This window comes from Catharus ustulatus, chromosome 8 (genome assembly GCF_009819885.2).
Source record: "Catharus ustulatus isolate bCatUst1 chromosome 8, bCatUst1.pri.v2, whole genome shotgun sequence".
NCBI classification, from domain to species: Eukaryota; Metazoa; Chordata; class Aves; order Passeriformes; family Turdidae; genus Catharus; species Catharus ustulatus.
Window position 1 is genome coordinate 6,977,714 of NC_046228.1, and position 12,032 is coordinate 6,989,745.

Sequence of the window (12,032 nt, forward strand, 5' to 3'; positions counted from 1 at the left end):
CCTCACTGGGAGCATTCTGGAATAGCTGGTTGCCAGGATGGGACCCAACATTGCCCAATGAGATTGATACACATAATTTCTGCACCCAAATGATAAACCTTTTTGCATCATCAGATGCAAAAATCAGTTGCATGCCTTAGACAACATATGGTAATTAAAAAATGAAATAATTTTTGTGGGTAGCTTGCGTTGAAACAAAGGAACCTTAGCTTATAATTCTTAGTGGTCTGGTTTTGCTAACCAGTACAATCAAGTGCTGACAAATTTAGAGTGGTAATGCTAATCCAGATGATGTAGCTCAAGTCTGACTTCAGCATTGTCACAAAGGTGAAGTAGAGGTGGAAAATTCAGCTTCTCTGGCAAAGAGAAAATAGTTTCTTGTTGAAGGCTGCCAGAAAATCCAAGTTCCTCAGTAGTACAATACAGTTTTCATAAAGAAAATGCCTTTTTTCAGGTAGAGAAAAGATCTCAGCTGGTTATTATAACAGATGTGCTTTCTGTCATTGTAACCATGGTTCACAGGAGTGCAGCTGCCCTGCATGAAGAAAAGATGACAGCACGAACTTGGAAACTGAGCTTTCATAGAGGGCTGGGCAAATGTCTCCAAGTCTGTAGAGAGAGCCTGGTGAATCCTTTGCTGCTGGCTGCAGGGTCCTCTGGTAGCTGGTGAGAGATGCTGCAGAGCTCCAGGCACTGCTGGCCCTCAGCAAAGAGCCAGGGCTTGCCACCTGCTGGGCTGCACAGCTCCACACCCACAGAACACAGACCTGGGGACGAGGAAGGAAATATTTGTCATCAAACAGGACATCTTCATAGCATCTAGCCAACATAATCCACACAAACCCTGTCTTTATTTCATGTTAAGCCAAAGCATAAGTTCCAATAGACTGAGAACATAGATTGTGCGTGTTATCAATTTTTTTTTGAAGACTTACTAGTTCATGACTAATTATTAAATTTTAGGATGTGTTTGCCCTTTAGATCAGGCTCCTTTAGCATTTTCATTCGGGACAGGAGCATGCTTTTGAAGGGAATTACTCAATTTACCACACTAGTTTACATGAGTGGGGTGGACTCATAAACTGGATTAATTTTGGTTTAAAACTAAATGAGAGATATTTTCCAAAAGTGGATCTAATGTCCTGCAGGGCTGCCAGGCCCATTGGCTCAGGCTGGAATCATCATTCATATGATGATTCCAGGGAATATTTCATATTGCCCAGGCAGGTACAGTGCTGAACTCTGCAGAGCTGTGTCTGTGTGCTCAGTGCTGATGGAGAACTGGGCACATGAAACTGCAATTTAGGAGAAAAACTTCTACATTTACATCATTACATTGTGTACTTACATATTTCCATTTTCCCCAGATATGATTCTGACTTCTTCAGCTCCCATGCAGCCTCTGTCTACATGACCTACATGATTTTTCCAGAGAAATTCAACTTTTGAAATGTTCCCAGAAATTTCTGTATCAATGTAGTTCAAGTATGTGTTGCCTGATTTGAAAGTTCCCCTGCCAAAAGAAAATCACAGAAGTGACGTTTGGTGTTCTACACAGTGAGGGGGAAAGAAAAGTTGACTGTAGGCAGTAAGGGAGATGAGCTGTGGGGTGCCATGGAAATTGGGGCTTTGAATACCACTGTTGGAATTTTATGAACTTTTTTAATAGATTTGCTGAAATTCCTGTGCCTTTCAGGATGAAAACACGTATCAGCACAGCCTTTGGAAGTATTGCCATGATTTATTCTGTAAATTACTTTTAAAAATAAGATCTATCTTCAAATAAATCCAAGTGAAAAAGTTCTCTCAGTGTTTCTGGTTGCTCTCAACCATGAAGGAAATAGAAAATTATAGTTTACATTTTGTGCCTTCTGTGCTATCACTGCTCACTCTAACAGAACACACTTTGCAATGTGACATTAGCATTGAAATTATCTGTGGGTTTATTGCTGCAGTGATGTATTTATAACAAAAGGTACTCCTGGTGCAGACCAGCAATGGGGCTGTGTTCAAACATAGAGGAGGTTGGTTTTGTGATATTGAAGCTGGGTTGCTGACCAGCATCTCTTTATTGAGATTTAAATTCACATTTACTGGAAAAGGCCAGGCTGAGTGGACAGAAATCTCATATTCCAGCACAATTCATGGGCAATCTGCAACTTTCTTATTCACATATTCCCCAGAGGAGGGAATATTTACATGACTGTACATCACTGAGCTCTTTGTCTTCTCAGAGATCAACAAATCACGTTTGAGTCCAGCAGCAGCCACAGAGCTCTTGCCCACTTTGCTATGCTAACATCAACCTCAGAAAACAAAAGAAAATGCAAGAGGGAGCAGCAAACAGATTTTTACAACAGTCTGCAGCGCAGGGAACTTCAATCACTTATCAGCTACTTTTATTACCAGTGTAAATCACAGACCACAGAGAAAAAAAGCATGTGAAAACAGCTGTGTGCACATTCCATGTGCTAACAGTGACAGAGCCACGTTTTCAACAGCCACATTCAAAACTTACTTGTCAATGGTATATTTTTTCCTGAACCCATTAGTTCCAGTCAAGGCTACATCTATATTTCCCTTCATGGTTTCTGTTGCACATACTTTGACATGTATTTCTTTCCGCCAGCCTTGGAAAGCAAAATCAAATGGATTACAGTTGTAAGGAGATTTCTTTGCTAAGGGTTAAATTTCTTATATGTTTCAGTGTCTCTAAGAGAGAGAAAAGGATTGCACAAATGCACTGATAAGCAAAAACCACCTGTGATAAATTACAGCTCATTCTTTAATTTCCCTATTTCCCAGTCCTGTGGCTGTTTGTAAATTAATCACAACTAAAATTGTATTTCTCATTGCTCCCTGCCATTTTGACTTGATGAGCTTGGCAAAAATATCCTGAAATGCTCCAGTTTTATAAACTTTTGCCAATAAAAACAATGCAACATTTTAAAATTTGAAATTATGCACTTTCAGCATAAAATTCCTCCCAATTTCAGCTTTATAGAATTTTTGAAGCCATCGTGTAATAACCCAGCTTAACCCAAAGGTGAGCATCATTTGATGTGTTTTTACAATTATCTCAGCTTTCCCAAATAATGCCAGTACTGCATGTTCCTAACACCTAAAATTCTAGATATTTTATGGAGTGAAGCTCATTAAGTGTAGCAGCTCTGCAGAAGTGTAAGGTCCTTTTTCACACATAATTCTTTGCCACTTTAGAATACACCTAAAAATGAGCACTTACGAGCATATGGAGGGGAGGATCCTGTGTTCAAATAAACCTTTTGCTCTTCTTTTTCAGTTTTATGTAAAAACTTATCAGCATAATGACCCATCAGTGGACATCCTTCCTCTGGACATGGAAAGCAGTCTCCCTGGGGGGGAAATAAAAATATGTGTTATAAGACATCATCAGTTTTAATCTCACTTCTTAAATTTTAGGAAATTAGGGTATTTTATTAGGTTTTTTTGGTTGGTTGGTTGGGGTTTTTTAGGTTGTTGCTTCTCAGTTCAGATCATGTCTTCAGTATTTATCGTTGTGGTTGAAAAAGGAGGTGGTCAGTCAGCTTATTTCATCTTGTTGAAAATCAGGGAGAAACAGGTTGGAAATCTGGCCTAATTCTTTGTGGTCTTGCAGAGGCCATAAGTAAATACCATAAAAAATGTTGTACCTTGCATCCAGATCTATAAAATCCAGGTAATATATTCACCTTTCATAGGGTCCACTGGAAAGTTTTCTGCTGGTTATAGGATGGATGACCACACCTCCAGTGGGGTCTGGCTGGATATCTCACTCATATGGTAAAAATATTTATGTTTAGGAATACTGAAGTTTGGGGTTTCCATTTGGGATTTGTTCTGTCAGCTCTTTGTCCTTTATTCTCATGCAGAGCCTTAATTAATTAATCTACCTACATAGATCAAACAATCAGATCAAAACTTTGACATCCATTAAAAAAGTAAAATAAAGATAAGCATGAAAGCAGAATTATTGCAGTCAGAAAAAATAGCATTGCTATATTTAGGTAGCTCAGTTTGATATGTGGCAGGTTCTGTTCAAACTGGTATTTGTGGACCTTTGGCTATTTGTGCATTTGATGAAAAAAAGGTGATATTATCATCATCACTTTTCTATTGTGAAATAGCTTGGGTTTGGGTATGGTCTCAATGTAGTCACTGGTTCTGAATGTCCCCTGTGCCCTTATCCCACAGTCCCAAATGTAGAGGTTGTCCCAGAAATTATTAAAAGAAGGGTAGAGCTACAGGCCCTCAGATGAATCCAGACCTGGAACTTACCAACACAAACTCTTGGTAAGTGTCACACTGATACCCAACAAATCCATTTGGAGTGATGATGCTCTCAGCATAATACCTGAGACTTCTTTTATGTCCACATCCAAAAGATCTGTATGCTGGAGTGAAAAAAAAAAACCAAAAAACCCCAAAAAAACCCAACAGGTAAAAAGTGATTAAAGAAAAACATTAACATAAAGTCCATGCCAAAGAAACATCTTGGTCTCTTTTTCTCAAAAGCACTTGCACACATAGTGATAAAAGAAATAGCAATGATTCAGGTAAAATAAATAGCAATTATTAAAAGAAATTTAAAGTGTGAATTATTTGGTTTTGTAGTAAGATAGTGTACTTATGCCTACATTTATTTTTTTTCTTTTGGAAAGAGGTAGTTTTTAACATAGGTGGAGATGCACCAAGGTGAATCAAGAAGCATTTGGGAGTATTCCCCTTTGATATTTCAGACTGGAATATTTCATAGGTACAGTTTTTGTAAAGCATACAGTAGTTACAATGAAGTATTTTCCTTTTCTTACAGTTATCACAACACGGTATTCTGTAAAATCACAGTTTCCTCTAATTTCTAGAATTAAAGGTAATTTTAGCAATTATTTTAAATTCAGTGCCTTTTGGTGTTTTTAAGTGCTAGAAAATCTGCAGTCATTTGATAGCAATTCTGTGAAATCCTCTGCAAAGCAGGATAATTGGCAGTGTGTCCTTGATTTTGTCAGAACTCTTTGAAACAAGTACTTTTCCCCATCAGACTGAAATTTATAAGCAGCCAGAAAGGAAAGAAGAAAGTGCCATTCGGGTTTTATTTACACATCCCTTACAGCACATGTTGTCTTCCTTGATTCACAGGTCTCTCCTACATCAAAAAGCAATATACTAAAGTTAGGTTGTTTGCATAAAAATGGGTTCTATTGCACTTCAGTGCAAGGTGGGGGAAATCTGGGAGGCACTGAAGTAGTTTCAATATAGCACAGTTTGTAGTGAAATCAAAATTTCCCCTAATGGCAATATTCATGCATCTTAAAGATAGACCAGTTGGTGTTGACCAGCTGACATATTGTTCTTTCCATAAGGGAAGAAAAAAAGCCCACAATAAAATCTCTCTGAAAAGTACTTGTTGTCTGCTTTTCTTGAAAATAATCTGCACCATCAAGGCTTCCTGAGTATGTTTTCTTAGTAGCTCCTTCTTTAATTCAGAAGGGTTTGTGCTTTTAAACCCTCAGCTCTTACAGCTGGCTCAATTTATGTTAGTGGCAAATTAACTTAACCCCTACAGTCTTTCTACTGCATCAAAAACTGTAGGGAAAAAGTCACTAAATATTATTTCTAAAGCACTTTGTACATAAAAACACTTCATAAATGTAAACATTAGCACACAAAAGAGAGGTTACCAAACAAAGTACGGTTTAAACAAGAGGAGGGAGTTAAGGCTGTCTCTATTTTTAAGAGCTGCTTGAACAACCATCTCCATCTGCTCGTGTTCAATAGAGTTTCTTCTTCACGACAAAATATTGCAAAGAGCCTTGTGAAATGTCTCTGGAAAATATTGATTTTTTTTTTTTATTTAAATGCAGACATTCTTATGCAATCAAATTGGAAAGTGTTTTTGTTCCAAGTGACTTTGTGCACACCAAGCTTTTGGTTCTCTTTGTTACTAAGTTCTCAACCAGTTGTGAGGGAGAGGATTTTTGAAAGCCAATTATTTAACTAGTGGTAGGGATTTCAAAACGTTTAGCTGTGAATAAGAGATGTTCTCATTTCTGTAGGTTAGGATCAGAAGACAGGATTTTGTGGATCTATTGTACTGGATCCCAGGGTAATTCTGATTAGCTGCCCAGCTTTCTTTGAAGAACTACTAATGAAGGAGTCATTTTATCATCTTTTATATTTCTAACCTTGGGCTGTTCCCTTTGAAGAGACTAAAGCTTGGTGGCATGGATGAATCCCAGTAATATGGGGAGTGATATCTTCCTAGGGAGAAGAAGAGCTCAGATTTTAAACTACTCATTTTTGGATTATCCATGAATGAAATTTCACCAGTCCTTCATGTAAGAAATTCCCACTGAGCACAGTGGAAGGCTTTTAGAAAACTTGTGATGCACAATTTTGCATGCTTTAACTGAAGTTTTCATCTAGAATTTGCCTTGGTTAGTACAAAAGAAAATAGGAGGGCATTTCAGAGGTAGCTTAAAATGTTCCATTTTTGAGCATTGTCTCCCTATTCCAAATCTGAGCTGTATGAAGGTTTTACCTATCCCAGCCTTTGTTTCTAACTGTAACTTATAATGACATACTACTTATTTAAAATACATTTACCTCTCATCAGGTCGTTGATATCCTGAGTTGCAGGAGGTACACGAAGCTGGTTGCATCCTGGCATCTTCCTCCCACCATTTGGGTAAAAATCCAGGTGGCCACAAGGCTGAAGAATCCCTGGAGCTGAAAGGCACAAGGGATCCTGGCAGATCACTCTCAGGTGTTCTGTAGCCAGCTGTGTGCCAATGGCAGCCTTTAAATGAAAACTTACCAAAGTCAAAGAAAAGATGACCAGCATGAGTATGAATTATATCAACAAATTGTGCATCTGAAGGATCCAGCCTAACCATTGTGGGAGTGTACTGGAAAAGGGGCCCAGCTGGATCCAAACCTAAATGAATGGAGATATATCTGATTGAGTAAATAATACTATGTGTATATCATCAAATACAGGTTCTGTATGCTACATATATGTGATTACATTTCTGCCTTTACTCCACAAATAAAAAATCCATTTTGTGGTCCACAGCCAGAAAAACAGGCAGGGTATTAATAGGAAGCTGACTGAAGGCATTGCAGCACAGTAAAATGCTGATGGCTGCTTGGCTTACTTTTGGGAGCAATGATATAAGAAGTGGTTTGTTGGGATTTTTTAATAATTTTATTGAAAAATATGAAATCTTGATGTTACTCTGAGCATGTAGATTTATTTATGAATTTTTATTTGGCAAGAAGTCTGTTTTTATTTGCAGAATATCTTGGTATCAGTGTCAGTGAGGTCTCTTCAGAGATAAACACAGCTCTGATCCCTGTTTCCCTGAATTGCTCATGTGACTGCTCACTGTGTGCATGGCTTAGACAAAGCAATGTCTATGCAGAGAAAAGAATTGCTTGGGGGAGAAGAAAAGCAGAAAACAGTGAGTTTTTAAAAGAAAGCTATGTGTGACTGTGTCATGACTTGTGTGCCACCATGCTGGCTGGACATTGTTAATTATGACAAACCAGCACATTGCATTCTGCACTGTATGTTTATAAAGCAGAAGAGATTCTTCAGTTCTCTTAAATTGCTTGAAAATACCAAGTTTTATCAGCTGAAGTAGCTGCAGTACCTGTTATTCTTCCAATGCCAGGTTTCCTCCTCCCTGCCTCCCCTGCAACGTGTGCTCCAAGGCTGTGGCCAATGAAATGGATGTTGGCAGGAGAGTAGCCATAGTCTTTCTGTGAAGATTTACGGAAAGGAGAAAAAACCAGTGTGGGTACACAAGCCAATGACACTGCAGGACGTCCCTGTGCAGTGCCAGCACAGGGCCAGACCACTGGGCAATGAGTGTCCTGGTGACTGGGTGATGAGGTCTCTAACTACAGAGAAGCAATTCCCCACCCCTCTTCATTTTCAGGGTGTTCATGGCTATTCACCATCTTATCCCAATATGCTAAATCTAGGGGATTTAATTTCTCATTCAGATTTTCAAACCTTTAGTACTGCTGAAAAGTCATGTTAGTTTTTCAAAATCAATTACGACACTAAAGCAAGTATTTTCATTTGTGTGGGATTAGAGCCCTTTTATAACATTTGGACCTGCTTTACTGGGTATTTCTTGTTATTCCTGGCTCTGCTGAATCAAACCTAAAGGCACAACCATTACCCTGTGGGCTGTGCACATTCCAGGGGTATTTTTTACCTCGAGGAAGTTCACCAGGTACTCCAGCTCGGCCCCCACGATGCGGACGTTGTTGACAGCGTCTGTGTACAGACCACTGGAGCCACCCCTCCAGTCTGTCAAAATGCAGTTCACATCTTCAGAGTGGAACATGAACTGGTGGAGAGCAGCAGAACAGCAGAGAAGGAAATAGGCACTAATTACAATTGTAGCAGGGCATGTGTAAACTGTATTTTGTTTTGTTTGTGTGACTGGTGATGACACATCTTTAGTAATTCCTACTGATGCTGAAGATCAACACAAGGAGGCAGAGTGGAACCAGTGATTAGAGGACACTCATAAGCTCTTTTTTCCATTCTAGATGTCTTGGTTGGCTCTAAGATACCAACTTCTCTTAATGACAGTACCCCTGTTACCAAAATAGGTCCAATCTTTATTCTTCAAATTCTTTATACTTGGATCATCTAAAAGGATCCTCAAATTTGTGCTTGAATTGTTCAGCCCTGAAGTTGATACACATTATAATCAAAATATTCTATTCAGACACTTCTGCCAACAGAACTTTCTGATTTAGTTTTTTATTCTGTAAAAAATTTCATTTTTGAAACGTGCCAGAGTAGAATGAAACCAATCTGCTGAACAAAGCCTTTTGGTTTTATTAGATCAAATGTGTCACTCAAACTGACACGTTTATTGTGACCTTCTGCTGAGGTGACAAAACTCACTCTTTTTTCCCCCTTTATTATTGGCAGGGAATTGAAAAATCAATTTATTACAGCTTTCCCTGTGGAGGTACATGCAGCAAAGGGGCATTCAGCAGAAGGCTGAAGTGCAGTGTACTCATAGCCAGGAACAAGAGAGTGGTCATGTGGAACTGGGCTTCATTCTGACTTTTGTGTTCCTTAAATATCCCCTGAATTAACAAGAGATCAGAGGTGTAAATTCCATATGGGAATTGAAAGCCAGATGTGGATATTTAGCCTATCAAATACAAGTAAAATGACTGTCAAACAATAGTTGTACCTACCCTGCACATGTTTGTTATCCAGGGGAGATCTGCTCCAGCAAGGTGGCCGTGGATAATGAAACGAGTTTTCCTGTGTGCTCGGAAGTTTGAAGCTTTTATGGTTGAAGGATTTGTAGCTGAAATTTTCTGTGCCAAAAAACCAAACAACCAACAAACACAACAAGGATGTGACTGTTCCATCCCACTGCACATTTTGATAAAGGGCAGAGTACCTCAATGGTTAAGGTACAGTTCTAGACCCAGAAGAGACAGCTCTTATTTCTCATTCCTAAACTGCCTTTCAAGGGGAAATCAATTAATCACTTCAACAAATGCTTCACTTCTTCAGGTTAATTGAACTAATGATAGTGGCATCTTTTGCACAATGTTTTGTGATGTACTGGTACAACATGCCATGGAAGTCCAAGATTTTATCGAACTTGGCCATAGCAATGCAAAGATAGCATCTTCTGAAAGGTATTATGTGGCTTACTTTGAAACTATACCTGTTTTTCTTTCTTTTTTCCTTTGAAGATAAGACCTTCATTGCTTCATTTATATTTTATGGGAAAGCCCACCAGGTTCATAGAGGCTGTAGGTATTTTGGTGAGAAAGAAGACATTATTTTCTTCTGAAGAAACTCTGAGTACTAGCTCTTACATATTTTTTGTAATGTTTTTCTTGACTTAAAATGCACTAATTAGCAGACATCTCACCTTCAGTGAAAGACTGTTCTGTTAAAACCTCATAGGCCCTCTCAGCTGGAGGAGTTGGACTTGTTCTGAAGTGACTTAACAAACACCTCTGCTGATTGTGACTGCCACCTATATAAAATCTCTAAATTCTGGAGCCTTTTGCCTGTAATAACTTGTGTTAGAGGGCTGTGATTAATATGTGGTAAATATACCTGGCTCCTCAGAGAGCTGAAATGAGGAAAAAGGAAAAAAGATGGAAGAAATGTATCATGTGGCTAATATAAAATTGGAGGTTCTCCTGGGGGTTTTATGAGAAAAAAAATATGTGAGAAAAGAAGCTGTCCCTACAATTTATTGAATGCATTGTACACTGTCAGTATTTAAAAACAAAGCATTTTCTTACTTGGTATTTCAGCCTGTTATCTCTGGTGTAAAGAAGGAAATTTGTGTTCACAGCATCTGGAGAGCTGGGCAAGCCTGCCAATTGTCTCCCTGGGATCCCAGCCCATGGGGGGCTGTCTGAAAAGCATCCAAGCCTTTTGTAGCAAACCTCCCTTCCTGGGGTGCACAAAGAAAGAGATATTAGTGTTCTGGGAATGTCACAGGCTCTGTACATGAAGCTGGCAGGAGAGGGTTTACACCAGGAAAGCCAAACAAGCCTGATTTGGGTTAGGATGGGACTTCTGGGCATTTTTCATTAAGGGACTCAGTTGTGCTTGGGTGTTGTGGCAAGGACTTGAACTTCTGGAGAGCTTCCTGAGCCTGGAGCTCAGCCTGGGGAACTCAGAATATATTTGGTCAAACATATTGTTAACACAGCCCTTGGAAAAAGGCAATAAAATCTTGAATCCAGGGAAGAAACCAGCTTTTGCTGTCAGCACAGATTAGTCCTTTAAACCAGTCCTAAACTTCAGGGATTATCTAAATTGTATTTTCTTGTGCAACAGTTCATGAAGGAGCAAAAAGAAACCAAAACATTAAAATACATACTTCTGGTTGCCTCACAACAGACATTAAACATCTCCCCCCCACCTCTTTTTTTGACATCATAAGATTTTAGCGGAAGCAATAAAATGGAACTTGAGTGGATGCTTAGAGCAAAGCACAGCCTCAGGAAGTGTGGTCTGTGTCTGAAGGACTGGTTTCACAATTTCTATTGTGCCTTTAATACAGTAATGGTGCAAATATACATGCAGGTGTTGCCATTAATTGTCATCCTTCCACACTGCTGTAGCACAACAGTTTTGAAATTCCATTTTTATTGCTATTAAAAATTCTATTCTTTCCTGTCATTAAAGAGGTATTTTGGACCAAGAATATTTTCTTGTTCTCTGCACAGCTCAGTGAAGAGTGGGGCCTAGGCTCTCATTACCAGGGCTGTAGCTACCATGAGTGAGTTGGGGGTAGGTAGGGGGAAAATGTTCTGGAATAATTTCAGTACCAATTTGCATATAAAAATATCTTTCTGATTCCCATTCTCTTTGCTAGCTGAAATAACCTTTACAGAATTAAAAAGCAATGAGATAAATGTGGGAAAGACATGACATGACTCAGTGGTCCTAATGAAGAATTATGTTAAATCCATTCCAATGAACAGGTTTTTTCTAGAATATAGAGCTGCATATAATTTTTACTCTTTATAGGTTTTATTCATTATATGTCTCACCTCTGGCTGCATTGAGGAGAAGAAGGGTAGTGATCCATACTGCAAGCATCTGAAGTGAATAACACAATTCAAACGTAATTGAATTTAGAATCTGGAATTCATGTAAGGGTTCCCTTAACCCATTAAAACCCCTCAAAACTCAGCACTTCAGTCATTTACTCAGATCCAAAAAACCCAACTCTTCCTCAAAAACAGTATGGTTTCAAGAAAATAGCTTTGGGATTATTTCTGTTTGCCATGGAGATTTTGCATAATCAAGCTATCCTTTAGGAATCCTTAAAGATCATTTTCCTGTCCTTGACAATCAGAAACTTTTTTTCTCTGTAGAGCTGCAGTTTATGGGCATGCAAATTAAATTCTTACAGGATTTGCAACAACATATTGCAGTTTGAAGTCTGTCCTAGGATTTCATAGAAAAGTTACTCACAGAACTGCCATCAATG

General features: G+C 38.7%; 1 protein-coding gene across 1 annotated transcript; it reads right to left on the reverse strand.

Annotated features, from left to right (window-relative positions):
* Window positions 1-500: 500 nt before the first annotated feature.
* LOC116999617 (pancreatic lipase-related protein 2-like) lies at window positions 501-11,638 on the reverse strand. The gene is given in 12 exon segments (XM_042779523.1): window positions 501-767; window positions 1,345-1,513; window positions 2,519-2,630; window positions 3,245-3,374; window positions 4,297-4,412; window positions 6,622-6,744; window positions 6,833-6,952; window positions 7,671-7,779; window positions 8,244-8,378; window positions 9,250-9,375; window positions 10,327-10,481; window positions 11,590-11,638. Coding segments are annotated over 12 exon segments (1,611 nt in total).
* Window positions 11,639-12,032: the final 394 nt, after the last annotated feature.